The following is a 24,423-nucleotide window of genomic DNA, read 5'->3' as shown; positions in this document are numbered from 1 at the left end:
GAATGAAATTCAAAATCAATCCCCTCTTTATAAAAAGAAAAGAAAAAAAAGTCATAACTCCTCCTGAGCTGGATATGAAAATATTTGCCTAATATACGAAGAAGTTAAGGAAACCAAAACTAAATTTCTAAGCAAAATATCCTTGATATTGTTTTACAAGGATCATTATATATCCAAACATGTTAGAATAAGTTCGAAAAGGGAAACACAAATTTTTATAATTAGCTATTGAATAGAAGGTGGAAAGGGGATTTCGTGGCACAAATGATCTCGTGCTAGAAAAACCGACAATTGGTGGAAAGTGGATTCCTTAAAGAACATAATGGGAATCTGAATAAGAACCGACTTGTTTATTTGTCTATAAAAGATCCATGTTCTCAAATTCAAGAACTTTATAATTAGAGAAATAAAAATCCTGAGATGAGGGGTTAAAGTGGATGTTTCGTAAATTGTTTTTTTTTCTACAAAAAAACACAGATTATAACCAAACAAAGAAAAGAAAAATGTGGATCCCATAAGGTGAATATTTTCTTAATTCTCGTTCATGCAAAAATTAAACAGAAAAGAAAATTTTCAAACCTTCAACAAAAGCTGCTCCAACCAAAGATTATTGTGCTAGAGGAATATGTTATACGTCAACAAAAATAACAAAAGCAATTTTATGAACGAGCTTATTTGCTTTCGGGTGCGGTCTAGCACGTGGCCTATTTGGAGAGCTTACCTTATTTGGATTGTTGGTTTCAGCAGAAAATTTTTACTTTTTTTTTAAATACATTTCTCAATCACCTTTTTACGTCACATACATCAAATCATTATAGTACGTTTTGCTACAAAAATTCCTAAAAATAGCAATCCAACGATTTCTTTGAGTAGTTTGGAGAGTTAGATGCATAGAAAGAGCCAAAAATTTTCCTTTGAAGAGGCAAACTTTAATTCAATTATGTCAAATATCTAACTTAAAATATTTTTAATTTTTGTGGGCGTAAAAATTAAATTTATAAAGAAATTTTTTTTTCAAAATTTTAATTCCTCAAGGGAGAAAAAATTTTAGTATTTCTATTTTCTCCAAAAAAAATTTTTACGTTTTCTATGAATACATTTCTCAATCACCTTTTTACCTCACATATATTAAATTGCTACAATATATATTTTTACAAAAATTCTAAAAAATAGCAATCTAAAATTTTTTTCAAACTTCGAGGGACAGAGCCTTCCCTGCCACCCTTATTTTCATCCCTAGTTATATATATTGTTGGTTGGCGGAGATGAATGCTTTATTTTTCGGATTAGTAGTGTGTCTTTCTCGTGGTCTTTTTCTTTTGCAAGTTGAAGTGGACTCCCAGATTTAGTTCGATTGCTTTAATTCATCGACTCGAGCTAAGTGGCATTTATGTCTAACATTGGTCCGTAATAGAGATTTATTGGCTAAGTTGTAGTACATAATTTTTGCGAGGCAAATGCGGCAGCTGATTCTGAAACTTCCCTTCAGTGGTCTTCCCAGTATATTTTTCATAATATTTCTGATTTGCCTAGCAGTTATAGGACTGTGTTGTTTAGATGGTTAAAAGATTTCTGAACTTTAGATCCTTGTTACAAAGGTGTAGTGCTCTTTCTTTATTACTATTTTATTTCATGTACTAGATGTTAGGTTTTCTATTTCCTTTTATTTATTATTATTTATTTATTGAGTAAACCTTACATACACTGAGAGTGTATACGTTATTTTTATTAGATCCATGACACCTGCAAAAGTTAGATTTCAAATTCAAATTTTGTATAATTATTATTTATCCAACGCTGACAGTGTATATACTATCAATATAAAAAAGATTAATTCTTATTTAATAATGAAATAAGGGATGGCATTCTTTTTTGTGCACAGAGTATGTCAAAAAAAAGGGGGAGAGAAAATTAAAAAAGAAGCCACAAATGGGCTGTTGGTGGGGGCTTCATTTTCTCACCAATATTTCTCCTTCTCCACTAGCATTTTTCACCTTTAGTTAGTTTGTGACTTTTTTTTTTTTTTTTTCAAACGGCAACACTTCATTCATAAACTAAACCAGATTACAGTCTTTGGAGCAACTACCCCTACAGTCTGCCTGAACCAACTCAAGCAACGAAGCTGGGAAGTCTGACTTCCATTCAGCAGTTTCTTTCAGATTTGTAGCAAACTTTGCTATATGATGGCTAACCGAGTTGTTTATCCTTCTAGTGAAGAAAAAGCAACATTCATAAAAACTGAGCTTCAATCTTTTTATATCCAAGAGCACAGTTGCAATATCTACATCATCTTCCCCACTATTTACTCTGTCAATAACATGCTTACAATCTGACTCAAACTCTACCCTCCTCCACCCTTGTTGTTTGGCCACCAGCATTGCTGCTCTTAAAGCCAAAGTTTCCTCCATCTTTGGAGTTGAGCAACTTGTGGCCGACACTGCCCAGGCTCCCACCATTTCCTTCTGCCAGGTCCTTGCCACCAATCCCCATCCTACTCTCTCCTTGTTTTGTTGAACAGCTGCATTAGAGTTTATCTTCACCCATGCCTCACATGGTTCTTGCCATGCACTCAGCTCCTCCTTCCCCTCCCTTCTAACTCTAGTTGGATCTCCTTCCTCCATCTGAACCTCCTGGTACTCCCTCCATTCCCCAACAGCTTTTTGAACAACTGCCATGGGATCCCTGGCTTTAGCTTCGAAGTGCCTCACATTCCTTGACTTCCATATCTGCCATAACAGGTTTACAGTCACAGCAATCCGTTCCTGTCCCTTCTCCCTATGCACTGCATCCCTCAGCTCCGCCCACCAGTGCCAGAATTTATCCCTATAGTTCTCCAGGCCCTCCCAACTTACTGGTGCCACCTCCCAGATAGCCTTGGCATGGTCACAAAAGAACAGCAAGTGTTCATTAGTCTCTGGATGTTCCCCACAACAGTTGCACATATGATCCCCCTTAGAGCACCTTGCCTTTATAACTGCATTCACTGGCAGGATATCTTGTAGGCATTTCCAGATGAAATGCTTCAGTTTCTGTTTTAAGTTCAGCCCCCAAAGAAAGCTCCAGCTCTAAGCTGAACCTCTCCTACTGCAGCTTGATTCAGCATTTCTCCTAACATAATCCATCTTCCTTTTAATGCATTTTGCCAGCTTATAACCTGACTTAACTGTATATTCGCCCGTGCTAGACTTGCACCAATATATCCCATCTTTCATGTTACATACACTCAGAGGTATCCTTAGTATTTCTTTCCCTTCATTCTCATCAAAAACTTGTGCAATTAGCTCCCTATCCCACTTGCCATCGCTTATAAGATCGCTTACCCTCTGAATAGCCACCCCCTCAGTTCTTTGAGTTTTTACTCTCCCATCCTCAGTGTCTGGTAACCACCTATCCTCCCAAATATCAATTGTTTTCCCATCCCCCATCCGTTTCCTCACCCCCTCCTCCAGTAATTCTCTTGCCTTCAATAAACTTCTCCAGTACCAGGAATCTGTACCATGACACTTCATTGTCCAAATTGAAGTCCCTTTAAAATACCTTGCCCTCATGACCTTACTCATCAGCAAGTTTGGCCTGGTTAAAATCCTCCAGAGCTGCTTTGCCAACAAAGTCGAATTAAACTCATGCAGCTCCCCAAAGCCTAAACCCCCTTCAGCCTTCCCCTCAACCAACTTTCCCCAACTCAACCAGTGGATTCTCTACTCCTTCTCCTTTTGTCCCCACCAGAACTTTGCCATTTCAGAGTTAATCTCCCTGCACAAGTCCTTTGGTATCATACAACATGACATTACATAGATAGGCAAAGCCATAAGGACTAACTTGAGCAACACCTCTTTACCAGCCTGGCTCAGCAATTTCTCTTTCCACCCCTTTAACCTATCTAAGGTTTTCTGCCTAACAAACTCAAAAGTCTACCTTTTGGATCTCCCAATGACCAAAGGCAGTCCCAAATACCTGCTTTGTTCAACCTGCTTCATCCCTTGCAGTTCTCTCATTACTGCCTCCTTGTATCTGTCTATCACATTCCTGCTAAAAAATAAAAAGGATTTTTCAATATTGATCAGCTGTCCAGAGGCTTTCCTGTATACCTCTAGTATGCTCCTTAGCTATCCCGCCTCCATAGCAGATGCTCTACAAAAGATCAGGGAATCATCTGCAAAAAATAAATGAGACAGCCTAGGAGCCTCCTGTGCAATCTTTATTCCAGACAGCTTACCCTGCACCACTGCTTGGTTCAACAGTGAAGAAAAACCTTCAGCACATATCAGGAATAGATAAGGAGACAAAGGATCTCCCTGCCTCAACCCTCTTGTTGGCCTAATAAAACCTCTTTTCTGTCCATTAAAATTTATAGCATAAGTGACACTAGAGACACACTGCATCACCCACTGAATCCACTTAGGACAGAATCCTATTTTCATCATAACTTTGGCCAAAAAATTCCACTCTACTTTACCATAGGCCTTAGACATATCAAGCTTGATAGCCATATAACCATCCCTCCCAGTTCTTTTACTTTTAAGAAAATGAATGCACTCATGAGCTATCAGGACATTGTCCAAAATCTGCCTTCCAGGGACAAAGGCAGACTGAGACTGACTAATACAGTGATTCAGGACCTGCTTAAATCTATTGGTGATCACTTTAGAGATAATTTTATATAGCACATTACACAGGCTTATAGGTCTAAGATCTGCAATAGTATTAGGTGAAACAGATTTGGGGATAAGACTAATCAGAGTCTCATTAATGGACTTAAGAATGAAACTAGAGGCAAAGAAACTATTTACTGCATGAATGATATCAGTTTTTAAGATTGGCCAAAACTTTTGAAAAAAGATTGGAGACATACCATCTGGTCCAGGGGACTTATTTGGATGCATCGAAAACACTGCTTGACTGATCTCCTATTCTGTCACCTTCCTGGTGAGCTCCCTGTTCATCTCATCAGTAATGGTCTGTGGAATCCCATCTAAAATCTCAGAAAAATCCTTAGGTTCTTCTGTTGTGTAAATCCGCTGAAAGTAGTCCAGTATCTCCTGGCATGTTTCCTCCTCATCCTTACACCACTCTCCAAACCTATTTTGCAACACACCTATCCTATTCAGCCTCCTCCTCCCTGCCACCTTAGCATGAAAATAACCAGTGTTCTTATCCCCCTCTTCCAACCACTTCACCCTAGCCTTTTGGCTCCAGTATATTTCTTCCATTTTATAAGCCTCTGCCAGCTTCCTTTTTAGACTTGCTAGCTTAATCCTGTACCCATCACCTTTACACTCCTTTACCTCTTTTATCTCTTGCTTCACCTTGTTTATCAAACTCTTAGAATTACAGCAACTCTGCTTGCTCCAACTGAGCAAATCCACTCTGACTTTTTTTATTTTTGCTTGAACCATGAACATCCTTGATCCCCCTTGCTTACTCCCCCAAGCTCCTCCAATAACCTCCTCTATATCTCTATGTTACAGCCATCTTCTGTCAAACAGGAATCTCCTCTTCCACTTTTTCCTTTCAGGCTTAGTATCCAACAACAGGATATAGTGATCAGAGGCCTCAGCCTCTATGTGTGTACAATTTGCTTTCCCAAACTTCCTTATCCACCATTTATTTCCCAGAATCCTATCAATTCTTTCCTTCACCTCCCCCTCCCTATTCCAATTGTTACACTAGGTCCAGGGCACTCCCTCATAACCAATATCCACCAACTCATTACCATTTATAAAGGAATTAAAGTCTTGAAAGCTCACATCAGCTCTTTGTCTACCTCCCCACTTTTCAGCATTTGATGTGATGTCTGTGAGGACCCGTAAAATTCTTTATATTTTTTCTTAAAAATGCCCTTTTATTTGGAAATTATTACTTTATACTAGCCCTACTACTCAATCACCCCACAATAAGTGCAAATGAACCTAGGAAGTAGGGTTTCACTTTTCGTTTTCAAGTTAGCGCGAATTAGGGTTTTACGCTTATCCGTAGTGCGACCATCCGGTATGAAGTGTGGATCAAATTTAGTGATTAAAAGTGAGTTTTAGATGATATTAAGTGTGGGATTAGAGGTGATAATAATAAGTTCGTGAATTATAAGTTAAAACCCTAGTATACGTGATTTAAGGAAAATCGGCTCGAACCGACGGGTATCGTTCGCTACCGATTGGCTACCAATTGAACACACCATTTGACCACCATGTTATCAAGTTAATCTCCTTATTATTAGAGCCTAAAAATCAGCCAAAATCTGATCATGTTGGCCGAATTTATTGACCAAGAAAACAAGAAAAAAGAAAAAAAAATTTGGATGCACCAAAGTGTGACACTTGTTGGTCACTTAGAGACCTTTGACCAAGCCACTTTTCTTTACTTCTTATCTTCACTTGGACTTCATTTCTTCACCATTTTTCTTGGTTTGGCCGAGAGTAAGAGAGGGAGAAAGAGTGAAGAGAGCTTTCAATTTCCAACCTTGAATCCAACATTTTGAGTGAAAACAAGAAAAACTAAATCGATTAATTACTAGTTTGGGGGTTTGGGAAGCTTAAGGAACCCAAAAATTTCAAGGAGAAGTGGAGGATAACTCTAGCAAGCTTTGTTTTGAGGTAATATGGCTGCCCACACTTTTCTTTGTCCTTTAATCATGTTGGAGTTGCTTAGTAGCTTGTATTTGTGGTTATAATAATGTTTATATCAAGTGATTTTGGATGATCATTAAATGACATGTCATTTGTTTGATCGGGCAAGAGTGTACTTTATCGCACTTGCCCTAATATGAGATATACTTGTTTATTGTTGCAATGGATTTGATATATTTGTGTATATGGTGCGCACTTCCTGGAATTCCAGAAATCCTGTGGCGAATTACTCGAGTCGAGCCAGCAAGGGCTTGGTCGATTAGGTAACGAACCCTGGGTCTTTTGTTTTGTCGAGTGGAATGATATCTTCTCGACTAATCGGTATACTCGAGTATTACCACTAGTGTTTATTGAGGATTTTGGGCCCAGTAGGGGGTTTGAATGGTGGACGGAGAGTAGTGTAAGTGGTGCTCTACTGAATTGGTTCCTTTACTTGAAAGTTGACGGAGTGTCAACTATTACGTGATCAAGCTCCTGATGATGCAATGGGAATTTGGCTCTTGAGAGCCATCTGTATCCTTATACTTTAATGGTTATTTGAAGTGTTATTATTTTTTGGAAAATAAACTCATTTTGACATTTGCTATTTGACGTGTTATTGCTCACTTTTATAAACTTGGTATGCTCGCTATTTCACTATCATGCTATTTTTATTTTATTTGATGACCAATTTGCTATTTGGAACCTCATTGGGCTTTTAGCTCATTCCACGCCATTTGTTTTCTTTACAGGGGGTGCGAGCGAGGCTTGTGACTTGCACAGCTAGCGTAGTCTAGTTGTTTTGAAATTTGTAATTGTACTCACGCTAATACCCGACTAGGGTTGATTGTACTCGAAATGTAAACACTTTGAAGTTTTTTTTTGGTGTATAAAAACTTTGTATCTGGATCGAGCATCAATGTATATATTAAGTTGAAGTGGATGTGTTATTCATTTCCTATGGATAAACGTTATTTTTTTTGAACTATGAGTGAATGAGTGAGTTCTGGCGAGAGTTGGGCAGGCAGTCCGCCGAACCTTTGATTAGCCTTAGGGGAAAGTGGGGCTGTCACAATGTCATTCAAGTCTCCCATAATTGCCCAGGACTCCTCCCAAATGCACCTCCTCCTGGCTATAACCTTCCACTGTTCTCTCCTAATACTAGCATCTGCACTAGCATAAGCACAAATGCACCACCATTCAGCACCTATCTCACAGTCATCTATAAGTAATTCTATAGTAAAACTGGTAAACAACACTTTTTTAACCTTTAACTCCTGTTTCCACAGCACTGCCAATCCTCCAGCCAAACCTACTGGATCAACCACAAAGACATTATCAAACTTAATCCATTGCTTAACACTGTTCAAAAAGCTTTTTTTCTTCTTTGTTTCTGATAAAAAAACTAAAGATGGAGAGTGGAGTCTTACGACCTCCCTTAGTTGGAGAACTGTCAAGGGGCTCCCCACACCTCGACAGTTCCACACCATAGCTCTCATTTACCACTTGGAGCCCCAATGAGGGTGGGCTCCAACCCCTCAGCTAGTTCCATCTCCTCACAGTTCCCTTCATCAGATTTTATCTTCTTCATATTTTCCTTCCCTTCCTGTACCTCCCTTCCCTCCCACTCCATAGTCTCCATCTTCCTTTTCCCCCTCTCATTCCCCCCATCCACCTGATTGACTTCCACCAGAGGCCTTCTCCTACTTACTTCCAATACCAGTCTTTTTCAAGTTTTATTTGTCCTATACAGTCCTTTCTCTCTACCCCCTGCTTCCCTAGCTTCTTCCTTTCCTCCACTGCCCCCTTGCTTCCTTTACTCTTCTTGCCATCCCTCAGCCCCCTACTCACATCTCTCACCCCATCCACCCACATAAGATCAGCCAGCTCTTCCACTAGCCCCTCACCCTGGCTCACCCCCTGTGTCATCCTCTGATTCCTTTCCACCCTGGTGCTACCTGAACCCCCAACATCCCCTCTTCCAGACTTACCATCACCCTCCTCTCCTAGCCTCCCATCCATTTCCCCTCCCACTCCTTCCCCAGTCCCCCTTCCTCCCCAACTTTCTGCTCAATCAGAGACTTCTCCCCCCCAAAAAATCCTTCCTGATCACCTCTCCCTCAGAATTAGATCCCACCCCCTCCCCCTCATGAAATGCTGCTGTATAAGTTAACAGCAATTTCCTGTCCTTAGCATTTTCCTCCCTCATAGTCTGAGCTTGAGATTCCTCCCTGTCAGCCCCCCTATATTCACTCCCACTCCTGCTTCTCCTATTTGGACTTCTAGGATAGCTAGCTCTCAATCATTTCCCATACTGAGGTTCCCTGTCCTTAGCCAACCCTTTCCTCCACAGATTCTCTCACTATGCCCAACCATACCACAACAAAAACAGAAATCAGGACATTTTTCATATTTAAATTCTATCCACTTCACCACTCCATTGCTCTTAACCAATACCCCTTGGTAAAGGAACAAACAGATCTATTTCAGCCAAGATTTTTAGATGTTTACCTTCTTTCCCCCTCCCTGAGGAATGATCACATCCTCCACCCTTGCAAAAATGCTTCCTATCTTCCTGCCAACATCCTTGGTGATCCAATGAATTGGAATATTCCAGAGCTGAATCCATATTAATGTTTTACTCAATGCCTCCCCATCCTCTTCCAAGCCAGCTCTCCACTTCAATAGGATCAGAGGTTGACCGTCATAGATCCATGGTCTATTATTCAAAACCAGATCCATGTCTTTCTCTTTCTCAAACAGGAACTGAAACAAGTTACGCCCAATCTCTACCACTCTCAGGTTCCTCACCTGAGGCCACATAACCCCAACAAAACTCCTAATACCTCCAATATTAGCTAGAGTTGTCTCCCCAAACTTTTCCAATCAGACTCAGTTTGCACTCCCTAACACTCTGAGCCACCACCTCCTCCTCCAAACAGACTCCAGCTCTTTCCTCTTCTGATAACTTGAATGTCCTTAAGACTTCCTCTATATTGTCCATGATACCTTCCACTTACCACACACTGAGGATTCCAGTAGCTACCAATCCAGCACAGATCCAGAGCCAGTCCGAGGCCTTCGATGCCTCCTTATCAGCTCCCCGCACCAGCTGGTTCTGCCACACACAGAGAAGACAAACAAGATCAACAAAGAAAGGAGACGAGAGAAAACAAATTAGAAACAGGAAAAGCAGAAGCGGACTGATTAGATGTAGCTAGGCCACATCCAATCGCAGACTGATCGAAACTGGAGAAAAACTAGCTGTAGAATGAAATGAGACTATGACAACCAACAATTCTACAACTAGATCAGAAATAATGGAAGAAATCTGCAAGTATCCGTGAATAGAAAGTTTTTTGAAATTGGCGCCAAAACCTAGCTAAATATGAACTTTCCTAAATAAGAAACCACCCACAAGGGGGACTTTCTCTCTCTAGAATAGAGAGAAATTCTCTCTCATAGTGAGAGACCCTCGACTTGCTTTTTAGTTAGTTTGTGACTAACATCATGAAGTTTGTCATGGTGTGATGCATTATAACTTTTTAACTCATTCAAAACAATGGTGGTGTTTAACCAATTTCCAACATCTTTTAAGGGCCAAGATTTGCAGTTTGACTTCAAAGACTTAAGAAATAAAAAATTTAAGACGGACCAGTCAAATAACAGAGATATCCTAATCAGCCTAATCTAACAACTTACTATGCAATACTTTGATATGGTCACTTTATTCTTAGTAATCTTTTTTTCCTGGTTCAAATTGGCTCAATGCCTGCTACCTTAGTGGATGATTTACTAGTCCTTTTCCATGGAAGTTTTAAATATGCTAATAATCAAATAATTGTCGATCTCTCTCTTTCTCTCTCTCTCTCTTCTAATTGCACCAATAACTATAGGTTGCTTCGGCCAATTATTACTTGTTTGAATTGCCTTTGCTGTGGAAAAATTTTATTAAATTAATGTGTTTGGACAGGAGATTATTTGCCCAAATTTATTTGTTTACATCGCCATTACAATTTTCAATACACTTTTTTATCTTCCTAGTAACCTTTTTATCTAACATACATCACATCACAAAAAGTGCTACAATAATTATTCCAAATAATATTTCAAATAATCTCCTATCCAAACACAAGTCTGTGAGAATATTCCCTTCACATTCTTCAATCACAATTTTTTCTTACATACATCATTTTTTTTTATAAAAAAGGGTATTATAGAGTATATTTCTACAAAAAAAAAACCTCCCAAAAAATTGCAATCAAGACAAGCTGTTTTCCTAAAGCCTCCCCAAAATTTGAAGCCTTATTTAGAATGGCAAACTACACTCTGTGACAGCCCCACTTCCCCTAGGGCGTACCCTAAGGGTTAGCGAACTGTCTGCCTAACTCTCGCCAGGACTACTAAACTGAAACACACGTAAACCCTATAGATGTGCGAAAGAACTTCGAGAACATGAACGATCGGAAATGGAACTAGCTAACTCAAATGGTGCAATCGAACTTCAATTGAACACTCCAATGAAAACGGAAAGGAACAGGTGCCACGTCAGAATCCGGCCACTTTCTGGCCGGATTCAAGGCAGAGGCTCGAAACAAAAATGATCAACGTCCCCTGTCAATCCGGCCAGATATCCGGCCAAGATCTGGCCGGATACACGGCCGGATTTGGTACAGTCACTTCCCGCTAGAATTGTTTTTCTTCCTTGTTCAAGTTCTGCACTCACCCGGTTTCCTAACGGATACAAGAAGAGTTCACCAAAGCCAAATAAAAGTACCACTTCAAACAAGTACACTTAATTTACATAGTTAAACACTTAGAGATATATACATTGGAAGGTTTAACAGTTTAACTAGCAATACAAGTCGGAATATTCACAAGTGATCAAAATACAATTAGGGTTTTACCATTACAGAGGAGCTTAATCAAAACTATAACTATAATTAGCTCTACTCTTTTCTTCAAAAGCATGGTTTCCAAAATATTGCTCTTGTAAGGAAAACAAAAGTAACGGGGGTGAGCTTATGCTCTGTGAGGTACCAGAAGTACAAGCAGTCAAGAATCATGGATCATCCTTTTAATCAATCATATACACACCAAATAAAGAAATGAACAAACACCTCAAATAGAAAGGATACAGATGGCTCTCAAGAGCCAAATTCCTGTTGCAGTACTTGATCCAAACTCGTTGACCCTCCGTCAATGTTTAATGAAACAAACATATCCGTAGACCCCTTTTACGCCAAATCCCGTTCACCAAACATACCTCTTGCCTGGCCCGAACGCCAAACAGGAACAGGAATGGTAATACTCGAGTATACCAGGAATCCAGAGTCTCCAATAACCAAAGATTCCGAAGAAACAGGCCCTCATGGCTTGTCAATTTTCCTCGACCAAGCCCCTTGCTGGCTCGATTCAATTAACTACCAATGAGGCTGAGCTTAGATTTCACAGGAAGGTCGTTGGATACAAGCCTCCAAACGACATCATAACAGGTTTAAGCTTATAACAGGCACAAGTAACAGGTTCAAGCATATACAGTGACTCGACAAATAAGCAAGAGAGACGAGGGTGTATTTCTCTCGAGTGTGATGAAGTACACCCTCGTCTCGTCCAGAATTAAGCAGGTGTTACAGTCATTCAAGTCACATATTGCAGGTACAGGTAAAACAGTTAAGCAACAAGTCATGCGAGTGGTACACTCACCAGTTCAAGTAAGGATAACTTCAAAAGTTTCCTCCCAAGGAATGCCCTTGATCGCCGACACGTCCTAAGAACAACCAAAGATAAACAATTATGGTTCCCACACCCGGAAACCCAGTGAACGGAATATACAATTGAGACTCGATTACGAGTCGTATTCCTAATCAAGTTAACCACTAATGCAATGATACAAAAGGTGATTTTGGGGCGAAAAGGAAACATGCGGATCTAGGGACACAGACAACCCAAGAGCCCTTCATTTCTACCAAAATCAACCTAAACTCGAAGGAACCAAACGGTCTTAAAAATCGGACAGCATTTCCCCTAAATTTCTTTACTTTTTCCATCCTAACATCCATACCCAACGCATTTAATTCAGCCACAATTCCACATACAAACCACAAGCCATTAAACACACTTAGTTAGGGCCACAATACCCTTCAATTACAACCAATTGATAACTCCAAAGCTAACCCTAATCTTACTCAAATTAGAAACCCTAAACCTGAAATTTATGCATCCAAGCTGGAAATTTCTTTAGGCAAAGTAAAATAACACATAAACACTAGATATTGCACATGTTAAAGCTAGGAAATCATGGCCAACCTTTAAGCTTCATATATGGGCAGAAAATTCATGATAAAAACTGAAAATCTCCATAATATCACTTCAACTCTTGAAATTTCTCACAAAACTACACACTTAACAACTCTAAACCACTATTATGCAATTATTAGAAGTAAAAAGGAATTTTCTTGGCAAGTTACCTTATAACCACAAGAAAGATGGTAGCTTAGTCTTCTTCCTCCCAAATTTACTCCACAACTACCTTGGCTAGCACTTTTATGGAGTGATTTGCAAAAGTTATGGTTGAAATTCAAGATTGAAGCAAGAAATTGAAGTGAAGGATGAAGTCTTCTCTCCCTTTCTCTCCCTCAAAGGTTCGGCCAAGACACAAGAAAAATGAAGAAGGTTTGGTCAATTTTTTTGTATTTAGTAAAGGTGAAAATTGGTCAAAGTCCAACATCCTTAGGTTTCATGACACTTGGCCTTCTAGAGTTTACTCCAATTTCCTTGTCTTTTAACACCAATCTACCTAACTAATCCCCAATTATCTCTTAACACCTTATAGAATAATATCCCTTTATGCAAAACTTCAACTAATCGTCAAAATTTTATCGCACTAACCGCACTAGCGGGTCCCACGTCCTTAATACACTTCCAAATTAACATGAGCTAACTTATACCAGAAAATGATTTTAAAACTATATTCACTCATAAAAATCTCTGGAAAATTAATATAATAGAGTAAAGTAAAGAAAATGCATACGAGGAATTAAAATAAAATAATATAAAATAAGGAAATTTTGCGAGTCCTTACATGCTCGCTACATTATTGTGATCATAAAACTTTTGCTATTCGGTAATCAATGATTTTAAATAAGGGCGGATTACAAAATAGACTCTAGCATTTGAGATTTGTACACTTTTTAGTCCCTTATTTTTTTAATGATGCATTTTGGTCACTTATATTAGATGTTTTAGTACATTGTAGTTCCTCGCTTTGAAAATGATGATGAGTTAATTTGGTCTCTCACACATCTATAATATAGGTTTGTTTGGATAGAGTATTATTTGAAATGTTATTAGGAATAATTACTGTAGTACTTTTTATGATGTGATGTATGCGAGATAAAAAGGTAATTGAAAATATAAAAAGGTGGGTTGAGAAATGTGTTTATGATACAAGCGAAATATTATTTGGGATAATTTGCTATCTAAAAACTCAAATTTGCTATTCCAAAACTCATATTCAATCATATTTTACTTGAAATAACTAAAACATGTAACCCAAAACATTGTAATTTTATGTTAAGTATCACGAAATACTCATAAAAATTACTATTGTGGATACCATTTGAAGCTAAACTTCAGTAGGAAATTGCCTCATTTTGACTGCTATTGATTAGGGAAAAATTTTGAATTATGCACAAAAATTGATTCATTCAGAATACATTATAATGAACAAAACAATTTTTGGTGCCAAAAAATACCTCGACTGAAATTTGATAACACAAAACTAGACATATTGCCTTTACCTAGTTTCATTATCTAGGAAAATATATAGTTGAGCTAAAATATAACTAATTTTACAATAATACTCAACAATTCAAATGATGTCTTATGTATCTAAAACTTCTAGTTATTGAGCTTTGGTTTGGTTTACGTCAAAATTAGAATTAGGTTATATATTGAAAATTAGTTTTGGAATTTAAAAATGGTGCATTTTGGATAAGTGACGGACCAAACTAAATGGTTTTAAAAATAAGAGATGAAAAAGTACAATACGTCATATGTGAGGGACCAAAGTGCACGATTTTACACGTATGAGACTAAGAAAATTACGAAGATAATGGATTATCTTTGAGGAAAAGTGTTAGGCGCCAATGTCATTTTGTTCACTATAACCAATCATCAAGTATTGGTGGTGGACAATATAACCATATATTTCAAAAGTTGTGTACATAATCACTCTATAATTGTTCAGACGTTTCTTGATAGATTGATACTGTTCTATAACCTTCTCATTCTGCTTTTTGAAATTATAGTTTCTCAATAGTCAACAATTTTTTTCCTTAGTCCTAAATCTTTTGGTAAATCATCTAAAGCAATTTCCGTCATTTTTTTGAACAATATCTTCCATTATCACTATGATTAACTCTGATATTTGTGGCTTTTCATTCATATTCTTTCTTTTGTAATAATTCTCCATAATTGATTGAAATAAAGTATTAAATTAGATATTGTATATTGAATTAGATACTAATCAATAAATAAACTATGAAAGAACAAATTTAATATCATCATATAAAACAAGAACAATGAATGGTTTTAGGAATGGGATAATTTCAAGAATGAGATAATTTCAGAAACCTCCCTTAAGATTTCTAACTATTGCAAGTAGCTCCTCTCTAGTTTAAAAAATTACAACTACCTTCTCTATTATTAGCATTTTAGTAATAGTATAAACCCAATATGCTAAATTTGTCTTTAAAATTTCTAAAATACCCCTTTGTTAGTTAGAAGGGGGGAAAACTCACTCATAAATTTCTTCCATGTTGCAACTATTGCAAACTGCATAACTACCATTTTAACGAACTCAATAAATCAATTCAACTTAACTCCCATATTCTCACAATTTTGACAGCTCACCTTTGCCGCCCCAAAGCTACCAAAAAAAATTTTTTTTTTGCCTAAGTTCTTCCCAAACCTTCCATAAATACTTCCCCAATTTTTTTTGCCACCCTAAAGCTTCCCAATTTTTTTGTCTAAATTTTTGCATTCAATCTAATCTTTAGCCTCCATTTTTTTTTTGTGCCTAAATCCAACGTTTGAATTGACCAATATTACTTTTCAAACTTAATCCAAATGGCTGCAAACTTTGTTGATGCTAAAATAATCTAACCCACCAAAAATACCAACATGAAACAACCAAAAGCAACACTAAAGGCCACATCCCATGTCTCTAGGGAAATCTAATTGCAGTTTTTATATCCCAAAATTCTTTTTTGCATAATTAATATAATAGCGTAACCTTTCTCTATCTATGTTCCTTTTTAGCTGTCACTTTTTATTTTCTTGTGTGTATTTTGTATCACCACCATTCTTTTTCATCTTCGTTTAGCTTGACAATAAATCTGCTCCTGCAACTTATCATTTGGCAATTTCAATTCGATAATACTTACAAAAAAAGGAAAATAAAAAAATATAGAAGATCTATTTCTATAATGATAAGGATTCGGGATGTATTAGGTGGTTGTGTAGATGGCGGCAGTGGAAAAGAATGAATGATGAGATGCAGAAGAGATAAGATAGGAGAGAGAGTCGAAGAGAGAGAATAAGAGTTTGTTTTATATGACAACCGTTACTTTAAAATGAATGATTAGTTGTAGTTGTAGGGTTTTTTTTTGTTTGTTTGTAGGAATTATCTATAAGTGAAGGATATTATAATCATTTTACTACATGAAAGGAGGTTAGTGTAATTATTTAAACCTAAAAGGAGGTGAGTGAAATTATTAGAAACCTCAGGGATGTTTTTAAAATTATCCCTTTAAGGGTTAAGAATCTCACCCTTAATAATTGACACAAAAAGGCAGCGAGACAATCACGTATTGACAGAAGAAAGCGATAACTTATAATTTTATTGAGGATATAATCAAGTAAAAATATGTACTTACTTTGAGTGCTAATTTGGCAATGATAATAAATATATTTCAATTACATGGAGTGTTAATTTGGCAACGACGATAACTTTCAATAATCAATTTCCCTTTGGACTTCTCAACTTCTCCTTTAAAGTCAGTAATAAAGGGCATCTCCACAAATCCCAATATCAACTCCTTAATCAAGAGTTTTTTTTTCCACTTTTCCTCTCAAATTCCTAATAAATTTTCTCTAAATTAATTTCTTTGTAAATGTAAAATAAAGAAAGAACAATTTTTGGCGAATAATAATATTTAGAAAACAATTAAGAGAACTTTTTCAAACGGGTCTGTATATTGAGCCCACTTCATAAACAGCGAGAAGAGAAGCAGAGGCAAAATGTAATCTCTTTTGTTAAGGATAAAGGTTTTTAAGCACCATAATTTATTTACACTAATAATTGTGAATGTATGTCATAAGTGTAAAAATTACATTTCAAATTTAAAATTAGAATACATGGCATACATCCAAAACCGCATGTATATATACGGACAGTGCATAAAAAATTTATCCTTTTTATTAATTGGTTGTTTTTAATTGATTTACTTGGATGTTTAGACAAATAAGCAAGTGTAACATGCTAGTAAAGATTTTGCTAAAAAATAGTGGTGGCATTTTCTTGAAGAGTGGGCCAAATGTACAGATAAATAAATAAATAAATAAATTTATTGGTATTTGATAGATACAAATTTATGTGTGTGTATATATATTAAAAATTTTAATGGGTTCAGTCCGGCACCTGCCCTGCTTTCCCTACTGGTCTCTAGTCTTCATCATTACTTTAAAAGTATATTTATTTATTTTGGGGAAGTGTTCGTGTATATCACAACATTTATACTTGTGAATTAGGAGAAAGAACCAGAGAATTAGTGGTTAATATTTCCACTTTCTGGATTCTAGCTTCCCAATCACTAGTAACGCTTAAGTATAGATGGAAGAAAAAAAAAACCTTATACCTAATTGAAGGAATGAAATTTAAAAGCCATTATATTATATCATTTTCGTTCAACCAACCAATGTTTATTGTCATAGACAAACTTTTACTATGAATCTCAGTGTTTGAAACTTTTATCCTATTTAATAATTAGGAGGGCAATACCATCTTTTTTTTTTCAAATATTTATTTCCCACATCTTTTATGCATGTAACTGCTTTGAGAAATGTACCATATACAAAGACAAAAATATTCTTATACCTTAAAGCATTTTTTAATTGCAAATTTGTTGTCCTAATCTTTAGGTTGTTTTAGACTTGCCCTGGGGCACTGAAACAGAAATAGCTTTATGGCTTCCCTCCAATTTAATAAACAATGCATTACAAAATCTCCCAAGTAACCCTTCTCTCCTCTTCATCGCATACAAATAGAATTTCTACTCAAAAAAAAAATCGAATAGTATTAACAATAATAATAAAACTTTTGGAAAGGTAAAATAAAATTTATCCTTGAGCTTAGAATGTTGTAAAAAGAAACGTCCAAAATAGCAGCTGCAAATAAAATAAGATTAGATGTGTATTGGTAATTTGGAAAAGAAAGATTGGTTAATCATAATTCTAGGAAAGTGATAGTAATAAACTAATAAATCAACTTCTAAAACGACTGCAATAGTAATGCTAATTTTTTTAGTCAACTTATGCGTTTACTAAGAGTCATATTCCTTGCTTGGAAAGGGATTTTTTATCAAAAAATTCTCTATAATTTTTGTGAACACATTTCTCAATCACTTTTTACTTCATATATATCAAATCGCTACAATATATTTTTTTACAAAAAGTCCAAAAAATTGAAATCTAAATACAATCATAGGATTTTGAACTTAATGGTTTCGATTGAATTCTGTACACAAAAGATTGTAATTTTTCAAGGAAAATTCTAAGATCCCTTTAGAGCATCATTTTCATAATATTTATCTTCTTTCAATAATGACCGTAATTCAAATTGTAAAATTTTGAAGTTGTTATAATTTAATGTCAAAATTATGTTTTCGCCGTCCAACGGTGAATTTAAGGTGAGGGTACGATAATCAAATGATTCTTGTAAAATCTCCCTTTGTGTAAATGTATACTTTTTCTCGTGCATGTACATGAATTTATTGGTTTGGCACGCAAGTGTTGGGTAAAATTCAAAGTCAAGAAATAAAAGAAGAGAGAAGAAAATGTATGACAAGAAAGAACAACTACAAGAAAACGTGGTGGTCAAAGACTCAAATCAAAACACCAACAAAAGTATAAAAATAATAAATAAACAAATAAATAAACACAAGAAAAGAAGGCGATAAGCTGGTCAAAGAATCGGTAAAAGATCGCCGACCCCATTGAATCTGCTAGTGACTCTTGTCGTCATCAGCCCTGCCTCTCTCTCTCAAGTACTCAGTCCCTCTACAAAAGCAAACAAACAAAAACCCATTTAACACTTCAGATTCAGATAGAACTGTGTCTTTACTGGAGTAGTGTACTAGCAGCTCATAGACCTCTTTTGAGGCCTCTTCCTTCCGTATTTGTGTCTGTTTTTTGTAAGAAAAAGAAGGATCTAAATGGACTACGAAAGGATTCACAAAGTTCAGGTTTGTTGCTTTGAATATTTCATTCATTTTTCTCATTTCTTTTTCTTGACTGCTTTTGATGATGCATTTGAGCAAGTTCTGAGAAGTGGTGTGGGATTTGTTCAAATGTGAGTTTTCTCAAATGGGTTCAAATTACAGGGCTTTGTTTTGGGGTGTGAACAAATTTTGATTTTTCTGAATTGTTGGCTCACTGGCTTATTGGTGTGGTGGTTGTTTTGATATGGTCTGCAGACTGGTATAATATCTCCAAGTAAATTAAGAATGAAGCTGATAGGGCAGAGGAAAAAAGATGGATCAAACAGCAATTCCTCAAGAACTTCGCCTACCAAGCTTGAAGATTCTGAATTTGTCAAGAACAGCTTGTTGGCTACCCAAAGTGGTGATTTTGATGAGGAAGGTGTGTGTTTGATGCTTGTATAGTTTTCGATTTTAGATTGGTTTTTATATTGCTTAATAATTCATTTTCTTTTTTCTTTTTTTTTTGGTTCTTTCTTTTACTTGTGTCTTTGAGCATGCAACTTAATTTTGCTACCTCCGGAATTTGGACGGTTCTGGTAATCTTTGCAAAACATAGGGTCTGAATCTTTTTTTTTTTAAATGATTTGCATTCAGGGCATTTTCTTTCTAGCTACGCAGGCCAACTCGATGTAATTTGCTAAGCTTAGGCACTCGATCTAGTTTTCAACTTCAAATTGGTATAGATACACACCTTTGAATTAGTTTTGCTATATCCTCAACTGCAGGGGAAGTAGTAAGAAATTGGTTATATTCTGTAACAGATAGGTGTCTCTGTTTTAGTGTCTTTGGAACTTTGGAACTTAGATAGATGATTTTGAGAGGGTAACAAGTTTGCGTTTATCTTTTGCTGATTAAGGGGATTTTTCTTCTAATTTGCAGCTTCCAGTCTTAATGTTTCATCCGTTAAATTGTCTGAAAATTCAGTATCTACTGCTGGACAAGGTGATTCCATTTCCTGCCAGCCAAGTGAGGCTATGCCTAGGGGAAATTGGGAAGTTGATCCGGTCAAAACTCAACGAACATCTAAGGGAGAAAATGCTAATTGTAGTGCAGGACACCCAGGGAGAACATATGAAGATGAGAATCTCGATTATGATAGTACCTCGAGCTTTGAGTTTCATAGAGGCGAAAGATTGCATCACCATGGTGTCACGAGATCGTTCTCAAGGCCTATATCGTCCAAGTGGAATGATGCAGAGAAGTGGATAATCAATAGGCAGAATGTGCCACCTGGTCATCCCAAGAAGGCACATGTACACAATCAAGCAAGTCGTTTACCAGTTCTTAACATGGTTAGAGTTGCTCCTGAGTCTGTGAGTTATGAGAATAAGTTAGCTGTCAAACGGGTTGATTTCTGTCAACCAGCACCACACCTGGCATTGGAGAGGTTTGATCCTGTTGCAACTGGATCTAATCCTGTTTCTGTTGAAGAGAATGGAGCAAATTCTTTGATTGAGCTGTGCCCAGAAAGTAAGGATTTGATGGAGGTGGATACTAAGAGTTTATCATCTACAAAGAGCTCAATAGAAAATGCAACAGGTAATCCGATCCTTTTCTACAAATGGGTGATATGCTAAGAAGCAAAGAAGTTTAGATTCCTCCTTTTTCAGAAGTTTTTTCTACAGTGGTCACGGCTGCGGTTGACCACCTAATTTTCCATTAATTGATCTTCTGTGACTAAATTTGGAGGTCTGTAAATGTGCTTCTCTACCCTGATCTGTTTTCAGCTGAACTAAATTTCTTGGTTGGCCTTCATGATTCCCCGAAGTAAACTGTCCTGCCTCCTTTTGATGAATCAATGCAATTACTGATGTTCTGTTTTCTGAATTTGTTCTAGTGTTGTATCCTTGAAAATTTAAAACCTACAGGGGCTAAAACTTGCTAGGTTTTCTTGGGAAACCAGGTGCCAAAAAGTTGGTACCATATTTTGTTTAATTTTGGGAATTAAGTACCTGTGAATCTTCTTCAAGTAGGCAGAGACCATGTTCATACATCTTATGAAATACAATTAGCAAACTCAAGTCTTTTTCATGCCTTTTCTTCCATCTTCGTGGATCTAACTATTCCTTTATTTTCATGTAGGTGTCTCCACTGTGAGATCGGTTTCAATGAGAGACATGGGAACGGAAATGACCCCAATTCCAAGTCAAGAACCTTCCAGAACTGCTACTCCTACGGGTGCAACACCATTGCGTAGTCCAACATCTTCTATCCCATCCACTCCTCGACGAGGAGAGCCAGCACCGACTCCTACAGAGCACCCCAATGATGATGCATCTCAGCATTCAACTGGAAATGGAAGAAACGAAATGTCAGAGCAAGAACTAAAGCTCAAGACAAGGAGAGAGATTGTAGCCCTTGGAGTCCAACTTGGTAAGATGAATATTGCTGCTTGGGCTAGTAAAGATGACAAAAGTCACTCTATGGCTGAAGCCTCTGATGCAGATGAACATGAACGAATCGAATATGCAAAACGAGCAGCTGCTTGGGAGGAAGCTGAGAAAACAAAACACACTGCGAGGTTAAAACACTGCATCACCGTGATGACAGTTTTTTCCGTTCAACAATTGTTCTGCTTTATGTTAAGTTTTTTGATGGGTTATTCCTATATTCTCAGATTCAAGCGTGAAGAAATAAAAATCCAAGCATGGGAAAGTCAGCAGAAAGCAAAGCTTGAAGCAGAAATGAGGAGAACAGAGGTACATGAATTACGTCCATTGTTGATATTCTTATCTTTTAAATTTGGAAGTTGCGCTGCATTTGTCAAACACTAAGTTTCAAGTTGTTGACTCATTCACAATTTAAACTAAACAATCCATGATCTCCTTCAGGTTTACAAGATGCTGAATAAGTGTTGATGCCACCAAGATTCACTCTAATTTGACTTGTGTCTGCTTTGATATTTACTTCTGACGTACTTTTTGTATGAACAGAGATGAACTATCTTCTTCATGTTCTCAGTTTCACTTTGTTACACTTTTCAGGCTCAAGTTGAGCAAATGAGGGCACAAGCCCAAGCAAAGATGGTAAAGAAGATTGCAATGGCTAGGCAAAGGTCGGAAGAAAAACGAGCAGCAGCTGAAGCTAGAAGGAATAGGCAGGCAGAAAAAGTTGCTGCCCAAGTCGAGTATATTCGCAACACTGGTCGACTTCCAGCATCTTCCTTCATCTGCTGTGGTTGGTCGTGATAAAATTGAGAAATTGCCAATATAGTAAAGAAGGATTTCAATAGAGTATGTATAAAAAATATATGGTTACAATACAGTTAGTTCACTGTAGTTTATCCTTCTATACTTAAATATGATCTTCAGATTAGATTTTGTCGTGCAAGTTATCCATATATTGTAGCATCCTGCAATCTGAAAACCAAAGTTTTTAGATGATGTAGCTTGTGCAATCGACCCAAAATTGACTCCTTTCTCATGTTGTTTCTTAGAACAATCTGTCAAATTGTTCCTCGTCCTAGCAATTGGTACCTTTGTCTGTGTTTACATATGCCAAACAAATATTTGGTTGTATAATTGAGGCAACCTTTCTGCATTTCGTGCAAAGCTTGACTTCTCCGGACCAAATATGCAAAGGATTTTTCCCTAACAACAACCATTTGAACTAGAATAACTTGGAGAAAAGATGTTTCTCTTCAGAGATATTCTTTTCTGTTAACATGTTTCTCCTTTACTTTTCTTTCTTCTGGGTTTAAATTCTGACCATTTTCCAGCATTAGATTGTATCTTTGTTTGAATACGAGATTATTTGAAATGTGATGCATTAGAATAATTACTGTAGTAATTTTTACAATGTGATGCATACTAATGTGTATGCAAGATAAAAATATGATTCCAAAAATAAAAAGGTGTTTTATAAGATGTGTTTATAATGTAAGTAAATAAATTTTTGGCAAACAATTTTTTGTTTGTATTTACTTGATTTATTTTGCATATTTCTGGTGGATTGAAGTTTGTAGTCATATATCTAGAATAGATTTGTCAATAAAACAATTCTTAATTTCTCTGGTCGTAGTGTTAGTAGCCAGCTGGAAGAAGGCTGCTCTACTCTGCGGTTATGGGGTCTTCCGTTGCACGCTAATAATGTGTAACACCCATGTTACACAGACTGACTTGCATTGACATGTTTCTTTCCTATTGTGCATGGAGTCGACAATTAGAACTCCGCGATTGATTTGAAAAACATGGGAAGCCCGGTGTATTCGGGGGAACCTCTGTTCTCTCATTACTAACTAATCCTATCCCTCGAAAAGTCCAAATTTCAAGCATGAAGCAATACTTACATTTGGTAAACAATGCAATCTGTGTATTCGGATAGGAGATAAATTAAAACATTATTTAGAATATTTATCATAATATTTTTTTTAATAATGTAGTGTATATGAGATGAAAAGCTAATTGGGAAGACAAAAAATTAATTGAAAAACCTAATTATAATGCAAATAAAATAATATCTCAAAAAAAAATCATGTTTCTCTTAGGGCTTATTTTCAATTGATCTTGCAAACCTAATTTTACCTTTTGGTTTTCAAAAAACTATTTTGTTATGTACTCAACTGATTTTAAAAACATGATTTTGAATTTTGTTGACCCAAAAAAGCTAAAATCAGAAACAAGTCTTGAGTTACTTTTCAATTTTGATTCTGGTTTACTTTTTCATCTTAACATAATCATTAGGGATAATTTTAGAAACTTCCCTTGAGATTTCTAAAAATTTCACTTAGCTCCCCTCAAGTTTATAAAATTAAACTTATCTCTCTTGGCATAGTAAAATACCTATAATGCCCTCCACTTGGTAGACAATTATAAATTTAGGCAATAAATTTACAAAACCCAAAAAGTATATATATTTATCTATCTCTTGTCTTTTTTGCTTCTCTCTTTTCTAGTTAATATAACGTCTTTTTATTATCTTCAGTTTTGTGGATATTAGCAAATTGAAATTATAAAATCAACAGAGGGAACAAATTATGTTAAACTAGAAGAAAATGAAGAAACTCGTAGTGATAGAGAAATAAATAATGAAATTGATGATTGAAATAGGAAGAAGAATCAAAGATGTGGAATTTGTCATATTTTGTTTGTTGTCAAGAAAAACTTTTATAAGATATCAATAATTACATAAGAATTTCTTTCATTGGATTAGAAATTTTTTATTATGATATTATTGTGGAGGTAGAATTTATTCTCTACTTTTGAGATATTACTATTTTTAAGGCTATAGAAGAGTTGTAATGGTGGTTCTAAGTCAAATTAGCCTGTTTTGGAAAG

General features: G+C 36.4%; 1 protein-coding gene across 2 annotated transcripts; it reads left to right on the top strand.

Moving 5' to 3' along the window:
• The first annotated feature begins 19,026 nt into the window (after positions 1-19,026).
• On the top strand, positions 19,027-22,462 carry LOC113783671. Of its 2 annotated transcripts, XM_027329876.1 has the most exons (7): positions 19,027-19,129; positions 19,361-19,526; positions 20,027-20,686; positions 21,230-21,520; positions 21,593-21,668; positions 21,765-21,846; positions 22,132-22,462. In XM_027329876.1, the coding sequence occupies exons 1-7, from the start codon at positions 19,100-19,102 to the stop codon at positions 22,333-22,335; spliced, it is 1,509 nt and encodes a 502-aa protein (XP_027185677.1). In that variant the 5' UTR covers positions 19,027-19,099; the 3' UTR covers positions 22,336-22,462. The 2 variants fall into 2 exon arrangements, with proteins under 2 accessions (XP_027185677.1, XP_027185675.1); XM_027329874.1 differs by having other exon boundaries at positions 21,230-21,668.
• The last annotated feature ends 1,961 nt before the right edge of the window (positions 22,463-24,423 follow it).

This window comes from Coffea eugenioides, chromosome 9 (genome assembly GCF_003713205.1).
Source record: "Coffea eugenioides isolate CCC68of chromosome 9, Ceug_1.0, whole genome shotgun sequence".
In the NCBI taxonomy this organism is placed as follows: domain Eukaryota; kingdom Viridiplantae; phylum Streptophyta; class Magnoliopsida; order Gentianales; family Rubiaceae; genus Coffea; species Coffea eugenioides.
The sequence above is the reverse complement of the archived record's forward strand: the minus strand, read 5'-3'. Positions and strand labels throughout refer to the sequence as shown.